Below are 16,861 nucleotides of genomic sequence, written 5' to 3' on the forward strand. Positions count from 1 at the left end.
TTTTTTTTTTTAACACTGTTGTTTTGATCCATTTGTCTTTCTGTCCTCAGCCCTGCATCCTGATCAACAACATCCAACAGCTAAGAGTTCAGCTGGAGAAGATGTTTGAAGCCATGGGGGGGAAAGATGTGAGTGATTCTCTTTTTTTTGTCCTCTCCCGAGTTTCAACCGGTATTTTTCACCAGCTTAGTTTTGTGTGCGTATGTTAGTATTTGGTCACAGTTGCCTAGTTCATACAGTCTTCTTAATTCCAATGTGTCCATTATTGCCATTATTAACCCACCTGACCTAAGACTGACACTGACTGTGTGTGTGTGTGTGTGTGTGTGTGTGTGTGTGTGTGTGTGTGTGTGTGTGTGTGTGTGTGTGTGTGTGTGTGTGTGTGTGTGTTTCCATTTACGTATTTTAGTTGTGTGTGGAGGCCAGCGATATCCTGAAAGACCTGCAGGTGAAGCTAAACAATGTCATGGATGATCTCAGCAGGGTCTTTTCTGTCAGGTAGACACACACTCACACAAAAAGTAATTCACACATGAGTGTGACATTAATGTGATGTATATTTAGACAGACCGACCGACTGTTAAAAGCCTTTTCTACTTTTCCTCTGTAGTTTCCAGCCTCACATAGAGGAGAATGTGAAGCAGATGGGAGACATCTTGGCTCAGGTGAAGGGAACCTCAAATGTGGGAAATGCCAGCAGCGTGGCCCAGGATGCTGACAACGTCCTGCAGCCCATCATGGAGTTTCTTGACAGCAAGTGAGATGGTCTGACATTTTAGAGGAGTCTAAAAGGGATAGTTTAACTTTGGGAGCATTTTATTATTTTTACCTACCTACTTACTCATAGATGCTTATTTTGTCTCTGACTGCAATTTGAAGGTATGTTGAATTGTTGTCATAGTTCATGCCAACGTGTAGATGGCTTTCTACTTGATTCCATTGTCATTGTATTGTATTGGATTGTGTCAAGCTAATATTATAACTCAAACTGTTCATCCAGACATAAGAAAGACTAAGAAAGTTTATTAGGTCTTTACCCAAGTCTATTAGTTGGCCTGACTCTTGGTGCGCAGAACGTCCACTTGGAATCAAAGATGTGTTCTCAATGAACTTCCACACTAATGGACAGACAGCAGAACAAGAACAGCAAAGCTCAAATCAATTTTATTTATATATCCCTATATCACAAATCCGAAATTTCCCAAAGGGGATTTACACTATGTACAGCAAACAACATCCTCTATCGTTAGACCCTCAATGAGAATGAGGAACAATTCCCAATATTGGGCAAATTGGACCCCAGTTACTTGAATGAGCTCATTGGTTTTACTGATATTGAGCTTCAGGTGATTTTCGGTGTGATGCAGCTATCTATCAGTCCTCTGGAGTCAGCATGTTTCACAGTGGAAATGATTCACTGGAATCATACATGTCAATATAGTGATAACTTCCACTCGCCAAAAAATACACTTCATATCTTTTATTAAACTCCTTCAAAGTCTTTACTACATATACTGTATTAAATAAGTCTGGACAGACACGGATGTAAACAACATCATGCAACATACAACATGCAACCTGACTGGTGGGCGGAGGCATACAACTGCGAGGTGGTAATTTGCCTTCTGCTTTTTAATTCATCACTCCTTCCCGTCTCCCTCCTCCTGCCAGCCTGACTTTGTTTGCTAAGATCTGTGAGAAGACTGTGCTGAAACGTGTGCTGAAGGAGCTGTGGAAGCTGGTGATGAACACCATGGAGAAGACCATCGTTCTGCCACCACTCACAGACCAAACGGTGAGAGCGCACAGTCGTACAGATACACATACAGAGGCTTACAGTCATACAAATACACACAATAATGATGCTAAGCTACACTCATTGCTGGCTCTGCCTGCGCTACATGCGAGAAATGATTTAACATTTTTAGTGTGGATAAATATGCACATATACACACACACATACACATCACTAGGATCTGTTTTCCAGAAAGCTTACTAATTATTTTAAGTAAGCATGGATGCTGCTACGAAGAGATACGAATATTTGATCTCGTGATGACTGCAGCAACAAGGTAGACAGAAGAAAAATGATGCACAAATACAAACTTGCACACAGCTCCAACTGCCAAGGCAGCATCAAAAGGAAAAAGGAGGAGGTGGAGAATAAGGAAATGGATTACAAAGGCAGACATTTTGTGTGTGTGTGTGTGTGTGTTGTGATTCAAGATGGCCCTCTTATAAACAAAGGATCAAGCTATCTACATGGCATCCTATCCACACATTATATTTAGCATCGCCCCCAGTGCCTTTATGCGTCCAAACAATCAAATTGAAACCCCTTTTCTGTTAAAGCTGAAAGACAAAAGGAGTGCACCATATCATTCTAACACCAGCTCATGGCTGCTCTCCAGTATGTCAGCCAACTATCTGGAGAGATTTCTAATTTATGAGTAACTCATAAAAGAGTGGCAGAAAATATTTGCCCAAAGGATCTGGCCCACTTTCAAAAACAATCATACATTTTGGAAAGCAGCCTCTTGTTTTCTTTTGTTTTGGATATATGTGTTCTTATTTGTGTTTGGTTATTAACTAAAGAGCCTCATATCACTATTAATATGGTAATAATTAATCTCTGGTAACCATGTAAAGTGCTAGCCAGTTATCAACACAACTGGTTCAGCCTCATACTGTAGGTCTGCAGTTAGTCCCTGTCCAATTGAGTTTATCCGATTAGGAAAAAGAGAGAGGGACAAAAACAGGAGAAGATAGTTATCCCTGATCCCATGATCATCTCTAGCAAAGCATTTTTTTCAGTTGAAGTTGCTGTTAAAAGCTAAAACTCTTATTTGCTCTATTCTAAAAAATAATTGTAGGAGTAAAGTTACTTATTAGCCGACCCTTCTTACTGCTCTACTTGTCCAGGCTTTAGACAGGTATCAATTGGTCCACGCCCAGCCCTGAGGCCCAAACTTGTGTTTTTTTTAAATGATGTGGGGCTCTTTGCAGCTTGACTGACCCTTCTCTCTGGTTGTTGTTGTTGTGATTACTATTACATCCCGCTCCCACCGCTCTCCCTCCACAGATGATTGTAAGTACAGCACTCCTGCGTGTGTGTCTGTCTGTCCGTCCACGGTGGTTGGTTCTCTGCTATATGTGGCTGCGATCTTCCCCTGTTTTTACCCCACATCACACCCTCTCCCTTCTCACAGCCTCTTAGATCTGTCCCTTTCTGTCTCTTCTTCTTTGTCTTCTTGTCCTTTTTCTTCATTGTATTGCTCCTTCTTCTTTTCTCCTCCTCATCTTCTTCTTCTCCTTCTTTTTATTCTACTTCCCTTTCTCTTCTCTTTTATTCTCCTTTTTCTGCTTCTTCTCTCCTTCCTCCATTTCTTCTTATTCTTTTTCTTCTTCTCTTTTCTTCTCTCCTCCAACGCTGTCTCTCTTTTGAGTAGACAGAAGCATGGTGCATTCCTGACTGGTTCTGATAGACACCCCCTTCAACAATCTCCACCAATCAATGCCCCCCCCTTTTCTACTGTCTCTTCTTCCTGAACACTTTCCTCAAACAGGAAGTGGTACTCCTCTCTTGCGCCTAGTGTTGCCTTGTATCTTCTCATGCATTGTGTCCTTTTACTGGGACTCTGGTGGGGTGATTCTGATCTATTGATGGCTTGGTATCTGGTGTTCTGCCCCACCCCAGCCCCTTTCCCTCCTTCTAAGCCTCTGCCCCCCCCCACTGTCCCCACCTTTCCCACCTGTTTGAACTGTGTCCCCCCTCCACCGCCCACTGTGGGTTTGTTGCTTGCATCTGATCTATTTCAACACTGCAGTCTTCTCTCAGTATACTGTACAACACTGTACTGTATGTCTCTGCAGACCTGTCATGTTGGCCTGTCCTGGTTTGATTTCATGTTCTGTTGTTACTATGACAATTGTAATGCTGGTATTATGTCACTGATTCTGATGCACAGAATGGCTTTTCTTACAAGGCGTTGGTTTGAGTTGATGTTGGTTAAAAAAGGTGCATTCAGCGTACTATGCAAAACCTACTCTTAATGTCTTAAAGCTCTACTGTATGTGATGTTTTTTTTGCCAGTGTTGGAACTGACTCTTGCAGGATATAACGCAGCATATAGTTTCAAATAAAACCTTTTAGAATTGTCTATTCTGTGGTATACTTGATGATAGTACACAAGCAAGAAAATGTAGTGCCACGCAGGAAGTGATGGCTTTTCTAATGAACAGAATTGACGTGCATTTCTCCGTTCACATGATCTGTGGCGCTTGTTTATCGTCAAGTGTGACCAGTGGTGGAGGAAGTATTCAGTTCCTTTACTTAAGTAAAAAAAAGCAACACTACACTGTGAAATAATCCATTACAAGTCAAATTCTTGTTCTGAAAATGTCACTCAAGTAAAAGTACATAAATATTATCAGTAAAATGTGCTTAAAGTATCAAAAGTAAAAGTACATATTAGGCAGAAAAATTGCACCGGTGAGTGTTTTAACTATTTAATATACTGTTGGGTAGTTAAATCCAATATACTGTATATGCAATGCAACAAATTTCATTAATGATCATAAGGCACATCAAAATTGTACTTAACTACAGACATTGAGTAAATGTAGTTAGTTTTAACCAGTGAGTTATAAATTCTGACCTTCTGTCACATCAAGCTTTTATGTATGAGTTTTATCTTTAAAGGGGAATAGTTTGACTTTTTTTATTAAAATTAACATACTTTCTTTCTTGTAAAGAGTCAGATAAGAAGATTGATACCACTCTCATATCTATGTGTTAAGTATGGCGTGAGAGCCAGAGTCAATTAGCTTAATTTAGCTTAGCTTAAAGACTAGCAAACACCTAGCCTAGCTTACTCCAGTTCAAAAATCATCCACCAGCACCTCTAAAGCTCACAAATTAACATGGTATTCCTTGTTTGTTTAATCAGTAAACTGTTAAATTGACAATGTCTAAGTATATGTTGTCAGCATCCATGTACTCCTGTCAGAATGTATGCTGTTCATGCTCTGCCAACCAGCAATTTGTTAAACCATGTTTTCTTTGTTTTTGTGGTTAGGCACAAAATCATCTGATGTTGTTGCTTTGTAGGTCAAGCTAATTAGCTAACTGAAGGGAGGTCTCTGGCAGTGACAAATATCCTAAAATTTCATTTCACATTTTGCAAAGCAACATATGCACTTTTGATTGCATATTCTCATATAGCCAATGAGAGTGAAGTCAGACTGCAGGGACTGGCCTCTGCTTGAAGTATTAACCACATGCTCTCTTTCCAGGGGAGGCTGAAGAATGCTTCTCACAGTGATGTAAGGACTAAACCCCTTTAGATCAATGTGTCTTGTCTCTCAATGTCTTCTCTCCGTGTCTCCGTGTCCCTCCCTCAGCTCGCCAGTCAAACAAAGCAGTGGAAATATATATTTTTCACTATTGTTTTTTACACAACATCCCTTTATAGTGCTGTTTATATGCTGTGAGAAATACTGTAGCAGTAGCTGCCTGCACTCCCAGCCTCACCGCAGGTCATACACTCTAATCTATTTGTAGACATTTGCGGCTCAAACGCACCACAAATCTTAAGTCAAGGAGTTTAATCGGCACTTAATTTTACTTGGATTTCAAATACAATGCGCTGTTTTGTTAATTTCTGCAACGCAATACAGACAGCGGCTGAGCTTCATGAGTCTCATAAGGCAAAGTCAGTAGTAAGTAAGTGATGGTTGGCACTTTGACCTGCGACTTGTACTGCATTTTAGCTGCAAAAGTGTGCTCATAGGGTGAGAACATTTGGCATGAAGTAGTTATTTATATCACAGCAGCCCCTGCAACAAGAGTTATAGCTATCTACCTTATTTTCTGTCAGTTTAGTCTTCTCTTGCCTGACTGAATCTAAAGTAAACACAGTTTAAATGACTACATGCATCACAGTTTCAATTGTACATACAAATTACATTTTTCTTATATCATTAATCTGTTTTGTTTCATTTTCTCACATTACTGTAATGGTGTTTGTAAGATTATTTGAACTTCAATAGGTTCTAGCCTCAGACGGTAAAAAAAAAAGCTTATTTCATGCCTAAGGCTGTAACCAAGGATAGGATTTGAAGGTGCAGTCAGCAGCACTTAGTGATATATTCTCTTACCAGAGTATTACATTAGGCTGGACATCCAGTAAATACCTGCGTACACCACAGTGCAACGTGTGTGCGTGTGTGTGTGTGTGTGTGTGTGTGTGTGTGTGTGTGTGTGTGTGTGTGTGTGTGTGCGTGCACGTGCACGTGCGTACCTGCATGTGTGTGTTCATGGGTGCACGAGTGTGTCTTCTTTCTTTTCCTCACTACAAGCTGAACCACTTTCCCTTCTCTTCGTACTGGTGTGTGTGTGTGTGTGTGTGTGGGGGGGGTTGTGCAGCGGAATGTAATGTTTTGGAATAAAACACAGATAAGTGTGATAACAGCACTTGAAGGAAAAAGTATCTTGACAATTGTAAAGCGGCTCAGAGTGGCTGTTCATGAATGTGTGTGTCAGAAACGTCGCTGTCCTCTGTGTAACACTAAGCCGTTTACTGCAGCCCTGCATTGTGGTGATAATAACAATACTTCTCTCACTCTCTCCTGTCTACCTTTCTTCTATCCATCTTTCTGTCTCTTCCAGGGCACTCAGCTCATCTTTAACGCTGCCAAGGAGCTGGGACAGCTGTCCAAGCTGAAGGTACAAAATGTTTTTACACCATCAGTGCTTCAGATTAAGACTCTGATTGACTAGCACATATAAGGGAGGGCATATGAATGGACAGACGAATGATTTTGGTCTTTGCTTCTATTGTTGTCATCTTCAGGAGCACATGGTTCGCGAGGAGGCCAAAGCACTTTCACCTAAGCAGTGCGCTGTGATAGAGCTGGCCCTGGACACCATCAAGGTAGAAACACTCTGCTATACAGTATGTGCAGACTTTCACTGTTAGTGGCCACCTTAAATGTTTGATAATGAAGAGGTATGACTCATGGAAATAATTTTCTGTCAATCAACTAATTGATTAATGGACCAATCATTGCAGCTCTGGATTGTTGTGTAAACATTTTAAAATCCCTTATTTTCTTACAAGAACAAAGAAAGTGCCTCTTCTTCAGTAATATTTTTTAACAGCCAAGTAAGTCTTACTACTTTGTCTGCCTGTCTTTTTGTGTGTGTTAGCAATATTTCCATGCTGGCGGTGTGGGTCTGAAGAAGACTTTCCTGGAGAAGAGTCCTGACCTCCTGTCTCTCCACTACGCCCTGTCGCTCTACACGCAAGCAACAGACAAACTCATTAAGACCTTTGTCCAGTCACAGAACGCACAAGGTAACCTAACGTTCCTTACTCTCTGTGACACTCCTCCCTTTCTCTATCTTTGGGAGACTTGTGATTATTTTTATTTTCAGGATCTTTTTTTTCCACGTGTGAAATTAATGTCTAATGTTACGTAAGTCTGCTGTGTTCTCTCAGAGAAGCCACTCTACTCAGTGTCTCCCACTCCTCTCTTGATATTAGGGTTTCCCAAATGCTGCTTTGTAGAGCATAAAGTTGAGTCTCCTGGTAGCTAGCCTCGGGAAATACAGAGATTATTCTTTACATGATCTGACAGCTATTTGCAATGAAAAAATAAATAGCCGCCCTCTCTTTTCTCTCGCTCTTTGATTCTGTTGCTCAGCCTCCATCCTACCATCAGATGGCTACATTACAGCCATCCTCTTTGTGGAAACGCTGATGCTGATGTGCTATCCCTGAGCACCGCTGGTAGAAATGCTACAGCTACAGCAGTAGATCTGTGTGAGCTTTGCATGTTGCAGTATTGCACAGCAGATCAGAATAATTAATAACAACGTATCTGTCAGGATTTCTCCCATCTTTAGGGACAAGATTTGTAAATGTTGGTTTGTTTTTCTACTCTGTTATTCTTAAATTCAACCTCTGCAATCCTCACATTTCTACATGTTTCTCCTTTCTCTGTCTACTCCCTCTATCTGCCCCGTCTGTGGGCCAGTGTTCGGCGGGAAGGGGGTGAGGTTCACCACTAGTGAGGATGTTTACCCAGACAAGGGTATGTGGCACTCAGGCTCGGGGCCTGAGACACTCAGGACTACCAAAAAGCCTCTCCAAAGACCAAAGCCCAACTCCCTCCACCTTCCACCCCACCCCATGTGCATCCCGTAACTCCCCTGCCTGCTCAAACTCATCCCAACAGACAAATGCAATGCACCGATTGAACATCTTTTCCTCTCTGTCTCTGAACAAACATATTGTACATGCCCACCGCAACAATACAAACATAGACTTTATGCATTCATGCATGTAATGTACACACTGATGTCTGTATGTAAGGAACTGCACAGAATACATACGCCATGGACTGTATGTATGAGCAGACACTAAAGCATGATGTGCTGACATCAGACAAAAAGAGTAGAAATGCATTGAAGTGTGGAGCAATCCTGATCCAGCATGATGTCACCCAGAGAGGCCCAAGGGCCGTGTGTGTGTGTGTGTGTGTGTGTGTGTGTGTGTGTGTGTGTGTGTGTGTGTGTGTGTGTGTGTGTGTGTGTGTGTGTGTGTGTGTGTGTGTGTGTGTGTGTGTGTGTGTACATGGACGAGAAGCAGAGCGAGTGACTGAGCAGAGCCAATGTGACTGAGTGAAACTGTCCTTAAAGGTTGTTGAAGCGAAAGCACTGTGTATTGTCCTTCTCCAGCGAGGAAAACAGAGAGGAAATCCTTAACCCCCACGTTACCACCTCTGCCAATCTGTTTGAAGTGAAATATACTGATGAAGAGGATGGGGATGATGAGGATAGAATAATGATGGCTATTGGCTCAGTTTTGTCTGGGAGGGCTCCCTGTCCTCGCCTGCTCGATCATCATCACACACAAACACAGACGGAGACGGACACGTTCAAACACACACACACACACACACACACACACACACACACACACACACACACACACACACAGACAGCTCCCACGTGTGGTGCAGCCCGCTCACAGCAGTGACGAGAAAGGATGCTCAACTCTCTTCCCCCACAGATTGAGCCAATCAGAGGAAGTCCCTCAGGTCATGTGGTCTGATTCCTGTCACTTTAGATTAGTATCAAAAGATTTGACTCCTGCTTACTAACGCTGCCACAGGATGACTTCATTTGATGCTGCACAAGCTCCAGCACACTGGCAGTCCTCGTAAAGGACAACAGTGGTATGTACAACATACAACCACTGAATTGACAACATTCTTTTTTTTTTTTTTACTTTGAAAACCATCTGTCTGAATTTGTGTGGTCTTAATTGCCCTGTCTGAAATTTCCAGTAGGTCATTTCAATCGCATATCTGAGCTCCTCTATCTTGGATCACATGACTTGACAGAACATAACCTGATTATAAGGAAGTGTGATTAATTAAATTGAGACTCAATTGCTTATGCTTGATAATCCCTGAATGTTTCAATTAGAATTTTCATCTTGATTTTATGTGCCTGAATTTGACCAATTCAAAAGACGCAACTTGACTTTTTTGACTTGACTTTTAAGACTTTTAACATTATTATTTTAAGCATCTTGACACTTTTTTTAGACATGGATTTTCTATCTGAATTTGTGTCAAATAATCTTTAAATCAAGTTTTTGATAGCAAAACTTGAAACTTTTGACTTCTAAAAGTTATGTATCAATTTGCTTATGAAATTCTAATTATGACGGTCTTTCTTTGCTTGCATATGTGAAGGTGTGTATATATAGAAAACAAAGTAGCTTGTCTTCAGCTTTCATGCCAGCTGCTGGATGCCCTTGACTGTAACAAGGATGTCATTAACTTCCTGCCAAGCAGCTTTCACTTGACAGTTTTTTTTCATACCAGTAGATGATTAGAGCAAGATGACTGATAAAGGCTGAGTGGAATTTATTCTTATGAACTCGACTGCTGCTGATCAGTGACGACTGCCATCCTTACATACTGCAGTCTATGAGCTGCATTATTTGTAATAGAAGTAAGCAAAGGTCATTTGTGAATATGCAGTAAACCCGGGCGATGTTTTGACGCAATCACAGTACACATTTGGGATTTTTATTTGCAATATGATATATATTTGCACTTCTGATTGCAGTGTTTATTAAAGAAGAAAAGCCAGTATTTCCTTTATCAACATCTCCCTGCCTCCCAGCCAGCACAGTTTCTTTCCCATCTTTTATGGACGTCCTCCATAGAGTAGACAAGGCCAGATGGACGACTGCTGCTCTCTTTGGTCCTGTTGGCAGCGAGACCAACAATCCCATACTGCTCCCTGGAGAGATGCAGAGAGCTGCATTCCAGGAACACTCTGCCGTCTAACTCCCACAGACACCTTGTTTAGTGGGCAGCTGGTTGAGCACACACACACACACACACACACACACACACACACACACACGCACACACTGCTTGTCGTCACCACAAAGATACCGTTGACAAAATGAAGACACTAATTAAAACATTGAAAATGAATGTCCATCTGTCACCGTATCCTTCTGGAGATGTATGTGGATCTCAACCACTTTTTCACATGCAGCACAAAATCACACACCGAGACACTGAGGAAAGATTTGACCATCTCCCTCCCAGACAAAAGAGTTAGAGGCTGAGTGAAGCCATCACTGTCTTCTTTGCCCTAAAATAGTCTTACAGCTAGAAGTACTGTATAGAGCCAAGGGACCCAAGACCTGAACTTGCACCCAGGTCTAAAGTTGAATTATCTAGGATGGGGGTGGATCAACACATACCATAATGTCCTATGTACCGTATAGGATAGATAGAAACAGCAATAGTAAAAATTACACTGTGGAGAAACATAATGACAATATTAGGCAAATAAAGAAAAACATATTTGAAAAATATGGAACTTGAATTTGAGTCCTCCCACTCTTCACACAGTACAGCTTTATTGAGAGAGTTGGGTATCAGTAGTGCCGTCCTTCACCATCAGATCTGAGAGACTGAGCTGCTTCTCTCTCCATCAGCTCCTTCCCCTTTTTCTTGTCCCTCCTCTTGCCATGCTTGGGTAAAAGACTTTACCAAGGAATGGGTGTGTCCACCTATCTAGATCCATCTGAGCATGTCCTGACCTGATCTATGTCAGGGGAACCGCACTGTCAGTTGACCTCCAGCTTCTCTCCTGTCTTCTTCTCTACCTCTTACTAACCACCCTGCATCTGAACAGACAACTTGCGTCTATGAGTGGGCACAAATTACTGTCCTCACTGGATCCAAATTATTACCTCTCAATTGCTGAATCTGTACAATGGCTATTCAGACAGCGTCTAATCATAATGTAGAATGCCTTACTGAAGGATTGAATTCAGGTCAGTACAAAACTATCCACTGGACTGTTGTTCTAGAGTTGTTTGTAGAGATGATTTGCCTCAAGAGGCTTCATCAGTTAATGTATTATAGTTAAACTGCGTTACTACCTATATTAAAAAAATATGCCCACTAATAGCAGCGCTGTCTGATTGTCCACTTTTAGACCACAACATATGCACAAGCAGATCACTGTGCCTTATTTTAAGTCCTCCTGTTACACAGTGATTAGTTAATAGCACAAAGAAATGTTTGCCAAGTCAGTATTCTGTTATATCCAAAAAGTTATAGTCAAATCCATTTCAATGTTCAACTCATTAAATTGAAATGGAATTGGTCTGTAATTTTTTCAAAGTGAGGAGGACAATTGGGGCACAGTGGTTTGTGTGAGTGTTTGGTCTGTGATAGGAGCACCAAGAGTCCACGCCTCCACATTCAAAGGCGATAACGTGCCACTCACTCTCCTGTCTGTCTGTCCCGTCAGGCTCTGGGGTGGACGATGCCGTGGGGGAGGTGTCCATTCACGTGGAGATTTTCACTCACCCCAACACTGGAGAGCACAAAGTCACAGTAAAAGGTAAAGGACCCTAACCCCTTTTTATTTTCACCTCCCAATCAAACAATCCCAACTGAAGGTCCACTCACGACCTTTTTCCATTTCAACCATATCATATCATGTTTGAAATGTGACATAGCGCATTATTTGACATACGATAACAGGTTGTACCATCAGGATATGCTATTTTGAATGTACCCTTCTACATTTAATTGTTCTAATGTCAAAGGCACAAGCCCATGCAGTAGAAAGTCATATATATATATGATATTGCCATAATATGGCATAGACATAAAAGCCAGTGCCCGACTGATTTTCAGCTGCCAAAGAAAAATGACTAATGAAATAAAACCCCAATATATTACATATATATTATATTACAATACCCCCCCCCCTCACTTTCACAAGGAACTGAATATGATACCTGAGGGAGAGACAGTATTTTCTTGTTCTGAATTTTCTGTTCACTCTCTCTTTTTATCACCGCTCCACATTTTCTCCACATGGATCTCTCTCCGTGTCTCTGACCCACACCTTCCCACTGTCGTTCCCTCCATCCGTCTTTGTCTTAGTGGTGGCTGCCAATGACCTGAGGTGGCAGACACAGGGAATATTCCGGCCATTTGTGGAGGTCTATATCATCGGCCCTCACCTCAGCGACAAGAAGAGGAAGTATGCCACCAAGTCGAAGAACAACAGTTGGGCTCCCAAATACAATGAAACCTTCACCTTGTGAGTAATAATACTGATAATGATTGGCTGTTTTGTTTTAATCAACAGATAGTTGGTAACTCTCTCTCTCTCTCTCTCTCCACTGCAGCACCCTGAGTAGCGAGGTGGGTCCTGAGTGCTACGAGCTGCAGGTGTGCGTGAAGGACTACTGCTTTGCGCGAGAGGACCGCACCGTGGGCATGGCCGTCCTGCAGCTGAAGGACATGGCCTCCAAAGGCAGCGTCGCCTGCTGGCTGCCGCTGGGTAAACGTATCCACATGGACGAGACGGGCCTCACCGTCCTGCGTATCCTCTCCCAACGCAACAACGACGACGTGGCCAAGGAGTTCGTCAAGCTCAAGTCGGACCAGCGCTCTGCAGAGGAGGGCCGCAGCTAAGAGACACGACAGAATTTTAAAACGACCCGTCTAAAGCTCAATCAGACATTGCCACCTTCTGCCCTGGACCTCTCCTGAGCCACTGCTAGCCATTGCCCTGCTGATCCAGTGTTGTAAAAGCACACATAAGACAACACCACACATCCATCCAGTGCTGTAAATACATTCATTTCAGTGGAAAGGACATAGTGCTAAACAAATCATCAATCTTTTTTTTTTAAAAAGTACCAGTGTCTTTAGTGTTGCAGGTATTATCAGCCATCCTTTTGATGAACACATTCAATCATAGAGCATAAATCTACTTTCCTCTGTCCGTAGAGGTGAGTCATGTCATTCCGTACACACACACACCTCGTGTTAATGGTTAAGGTGAGAAATATCTTGTAGCCTTTAATATTTTGGCTTCCTCTGGCCCCTTCCCTGGCCTGCACCGCCTCAGAGAAGGGGCCGCAAGTGCCAACAGATAATATGCCAAGACCAGCGCTAAGCACAACAGGACCAACTGTCCAACTGACCCAATGACAACAACACCGGCTGCAAGGCTTCAAACATTCCAGATATCGGGCGGGGATAAAGCACTATTTAATTAAGATGCTTTTAATATTTATTTACTGCCCTTTTTCAATTTATATTTAAATAATTATATATATCATAATATATGACATATGTAAAGTTATATACAGGATTATTTGATGGATGCGTGGTCCTTAAAAGATTGTCCGCGTTTGTCTTTATGTCCGTCTACCCTGTAACAGCACACTGCCTGACACCCTCAATGCCTTCTGTCGTGTTGACCCTTGTACAGTATGTCTGCCTCCTATATAGTGATAGTGTGTAGTGAGCTGAATCTGATGAAAACACGCCTTGAAGCACTGTGTGATCCATCAGAGTACGTGAGTCTGTCTGTGTGTGTGTGTGTGTGTGTGTGTGTGTGTGTGTGTGTGTGTGTGTGTGTGTGTGTGTGTGAGAGAGAGGGAATGTGCAAGAGTGAATGTATAATCTGCGTTTTGAGCACGTGTGGAGCTCATAACGTGCGAGCGTGTTTATAAGATGTTCTAATGTTGACCTCATGTAGCCGCCCGTGTTGCCTGTTACCTGCCAATGTAATCACAGAAAGCCATCACAAGTAAAGAACATCACACAGAGGGGGGTTGTTCATATTCAGATTAGATTTTGGAGGATTTTCAAAGTGTCTTTTATTCTTGGGAGGATGCAATTTATATCTTATGATGGGTATTTCCATCATTTTTGTGTTACTGTAAACATTCCCAACAGCCCTGTACTGGGTGTGTGAGAGGTGCAGGAGGAGGAACAACCTGACTGCCACTTCCTTTTCTTAAAATCAAAACCTGCATTTAAGGAGCTCATAATAATCTAAGAACCTGAGCAACGTGCACTGAGGTAGTTACCAAACCACACATGCTGCACCCCAGGGAGAGCATGAATCAGTAATGATCTACCACAAATGATCCCCCATTGATCCAGCTGCAGGTGCTGTTGGCCCTGATCTCTGATGCCCAGAAGTCAGACCTCTGCTAAAGGGCTCCAGATCCAGACCATACCAGGTCTGGCACTGACATTTAAAAGAGTCCTACAGCTTATTAGAGATGTAGTGTGAAGATTTAGAAGCACAGGGTTTTGATGCACCTATTTTATACTCTGATATTATTTTTTATTTTTTTGTCAGTAATTGTTGGAATGATAGGAATTACACACCAAGGCTTCAAACCATCCTACAGTTAAATTAATTTCTTTAATCTAGAGTCAATATCATGTCAAACTAAATGTTTTGATTTGACTGTCCAGCATGTCTCTTAATTCAACTTCTATTTTAATGAATGCCCTTTTTTATAAGATTGATTGGTTTATCTATCTCTAACAGGTGTGTGTTTGTTGCAAAAAAAAAAGCATCCAAAAAAAAAGCATCCAAGCGAGGAATGCCCAAGTTAAATAATGACAGGGTGTTTTGTTTGTTTTTTATATTTTTGCCCCAAAGCACTTGATCGTTAATGGATAACGTAACAGGCCCCCTCTTTTAAACAAGGTGTACGAACTGAACTCTATGCATCTAATCTATAAAAGTCTATGTAGATCAATAGTCATTTTCGAAGCAGTCGCATAATGTTTACATTGTGGATTATTCTTACTATATCAGCACAAGTGTTTGTCTGATATGTTGTACATGCTGTCTCTATTGTAATGGGCCAAATATCACAGCTGTAGTAGAGCTGATTAGAGACTGAATTGTTTGTGCAGCTTTTCAGTGCTGAGGAAAATTAATCAGAGCGATCAATTGCTGTTGTTGGGCGTTGTAAATAGCTCGGATGTAACAAACACATGTCAAACTATGTGAAGTGAAGTTTGCTGCTCTTTTGTAGACTTGAATTTTTGCTCTGGGTGACTGGGCAGTTTGGGATTAAGTGTGTGTGTGGGTGCCCGATATGTAGCTATTATTGAAAGATACAGGAAGGCCGTGTACACACTGGAGATAAATAACAAGCAATTTGTACAATCTGATCATTTAATAGTCTCAATCTAAGAGGCAAAAAAAATACACCGCTAGCTTCTGACCTTTACACTGCCATTATAGACCGTCATATAGACTATAAAAGGAAAACTAGCCATCTAAGTAAAGAAATTCTAAACATGTTGTCACTCTCTGGTGTGTACAAGGTCTTTTTATTCAAGAGGACATCTGCACTGCACCGCGTCTTTTAATAACTTTTAAATAGCAGGTACACAACTGTCACAAAGCTGGAAATGCCACGAAAAAAATCTTTATTTATTGCTGTTGACAATGATACATTAGTCTCCTCCTTCAGAGGCTCAGTTTGCGTATTGGACTGGGATGTGGAACAGGAATGCACACAGATGTTAAGGACAAGGTTAAATGTTGAAGCACAATGAAAAGCACAAAAACAAAGAGCAGACAGACATGTATGATCTGTTGTGTCTGGCTGACCAGGCCACACAGACAGCTGCACAGCGACTCCGGTCCTGTACTTTCAGAAAAGGTGCATGATAGGATCAATGAAACAAAAAGAAATAATTGTGCCAGCACGCATAATTATTTGATGTTAATTGCCAATTGTTGTCTCCTTTTATTTTGATTGATTTCATTTTTGTTTTCTATTTTTCAAATGTTTGTGAATATATAAATATGCATTACTGATGATGTGTAGTGGTACAAAGTACTAGCATGAGAATTTTTTTATACACAAGATGTTTCTAATTTTTTGCGTTTTTTTAATTCTGGTTGTTCTTATTGGGGGTTGAGGTGACTGCGACTGCAGTCTCATTGTGTTTCTGCTTCCAATAAAATATGGGGAAAAAAAGCTTAATCTCACTCGTGTTTATCAAACTGTACTGAGATATAGCTGCACCTACTGTACACCACTAATTTTTGACTACATCACTGCCTTATTTTATTCAAATCTTTACTACCTTTTTTAAAGAAACATTTTGGAATTTGTGCCATTTCAGTTTGTTATCTGACCTTCTACAGCATACAGACTAAGCCAGTAATAATTAACAGATTAAAATTCACAATATCTCCTGGAAGTAATTTTACTTTCAAAGGATTAAATTCAATAGATTGGGAATTAAAATTTGCTAAAACATTAACATATTTGCCCTGAAGAGGCAAGGCATCCTTTTCTAGGCTCTGCGTAGAAAGGAGATCTTGAGGCAGTCTGGGATGACTAACTGCTCAGCATGGAGGACCGGGGGAGGCAAGTAGGGAAATGTGACAGGAAACACTCGTCTCACATCCATGAGGAGCTGTGGAGGCTGACCGTCAGAACGGCCTTTGAGAAGCCCC

At 41.5% G+C, this 16,861-nt stretch overlaps 2 protein-coding genes across 2 annotated transcripts in view; one reads left to right on the forward strand and one right to left on the reverse strand.

The window, feature by feature from the left end:
- The window catches only part of unc13a (unc-13 homolog A (C. elegans)), a 42,460-nt gene extending 28,861 nt beyond the window's left edge, over positions 1–13,599 (forward strand). The window contains exons 31-41 of the mRNA XM_028587630.1: positions 51–128; positions 410–498; positions 611–757; positions 1,672–1,795; positions 5,296–5,325; positions 6,671–6,727; positions 6,855–6,935; positions 7,211–7,358; positions 11,861–11,953; positions 12,505–12,664; positions 12,753–13,599. Of these exons, the coding sequence (XP_028443431.1) occupies positions 51–128; positions 410–498; positions 611–757; positions 1,672–1,795; positions 5,296–5,325; positions 6,671–6,727; positions 6,855–6,935; positions 7,211–7,358; positions 11,861–11,953; positions 12,505–12,664; positions 12,753–13,041 (1,296 nt within the window). The 3' untranslated portion in view covers positions 13,042–13,599. The remainder of the gene's footprint in view (positions 1–50; positions 129–409; positions 499–610; positions 758–1,671; positions 1,796–5,295; positions 5,326–6,670; positions 6,728–6,854; positions 6,936–7,210; positions 7,359–11,860; positions 11,954–12,504; positions 12,665–12,752) is intronic.
- A 2,157-nt stretch (positions 13,600–15,756) lies between these two features.
- si:dkey-110c1.10 (unconventional myosin-Vb) overlaps positions 15,757–16,861 on the reverse strand; it is a 31,226-nt gene continuing 30,121 nt past the window's right edge. Inside the window, exon 35 of the mRNA XM_028587690.1 lies at positions 15,757–16,860. Within this exon, the coding sequence (XP_028443491.1) occupies positions 16,699–16,860 (162 nt within the window). The 3' untranslated portion in view covers positions 15,757–16,698. The remainder of the gene's footprint in view (position 16,861) is intronic.

Source organism: Perca flavescens, chromosome 9, assembly GCF_004354835.1.
Source record: "Perca flavescens isolate YP-PL-M2 chromosome 9, PFLA_1.0, whole genome shotgun sequence".
NCBI classification, from domain to species: Eukaryota; Metazoa; Chordata; class Actinopteri; order Perciformes; family Percidae; genus Perca; species Perca flavescens.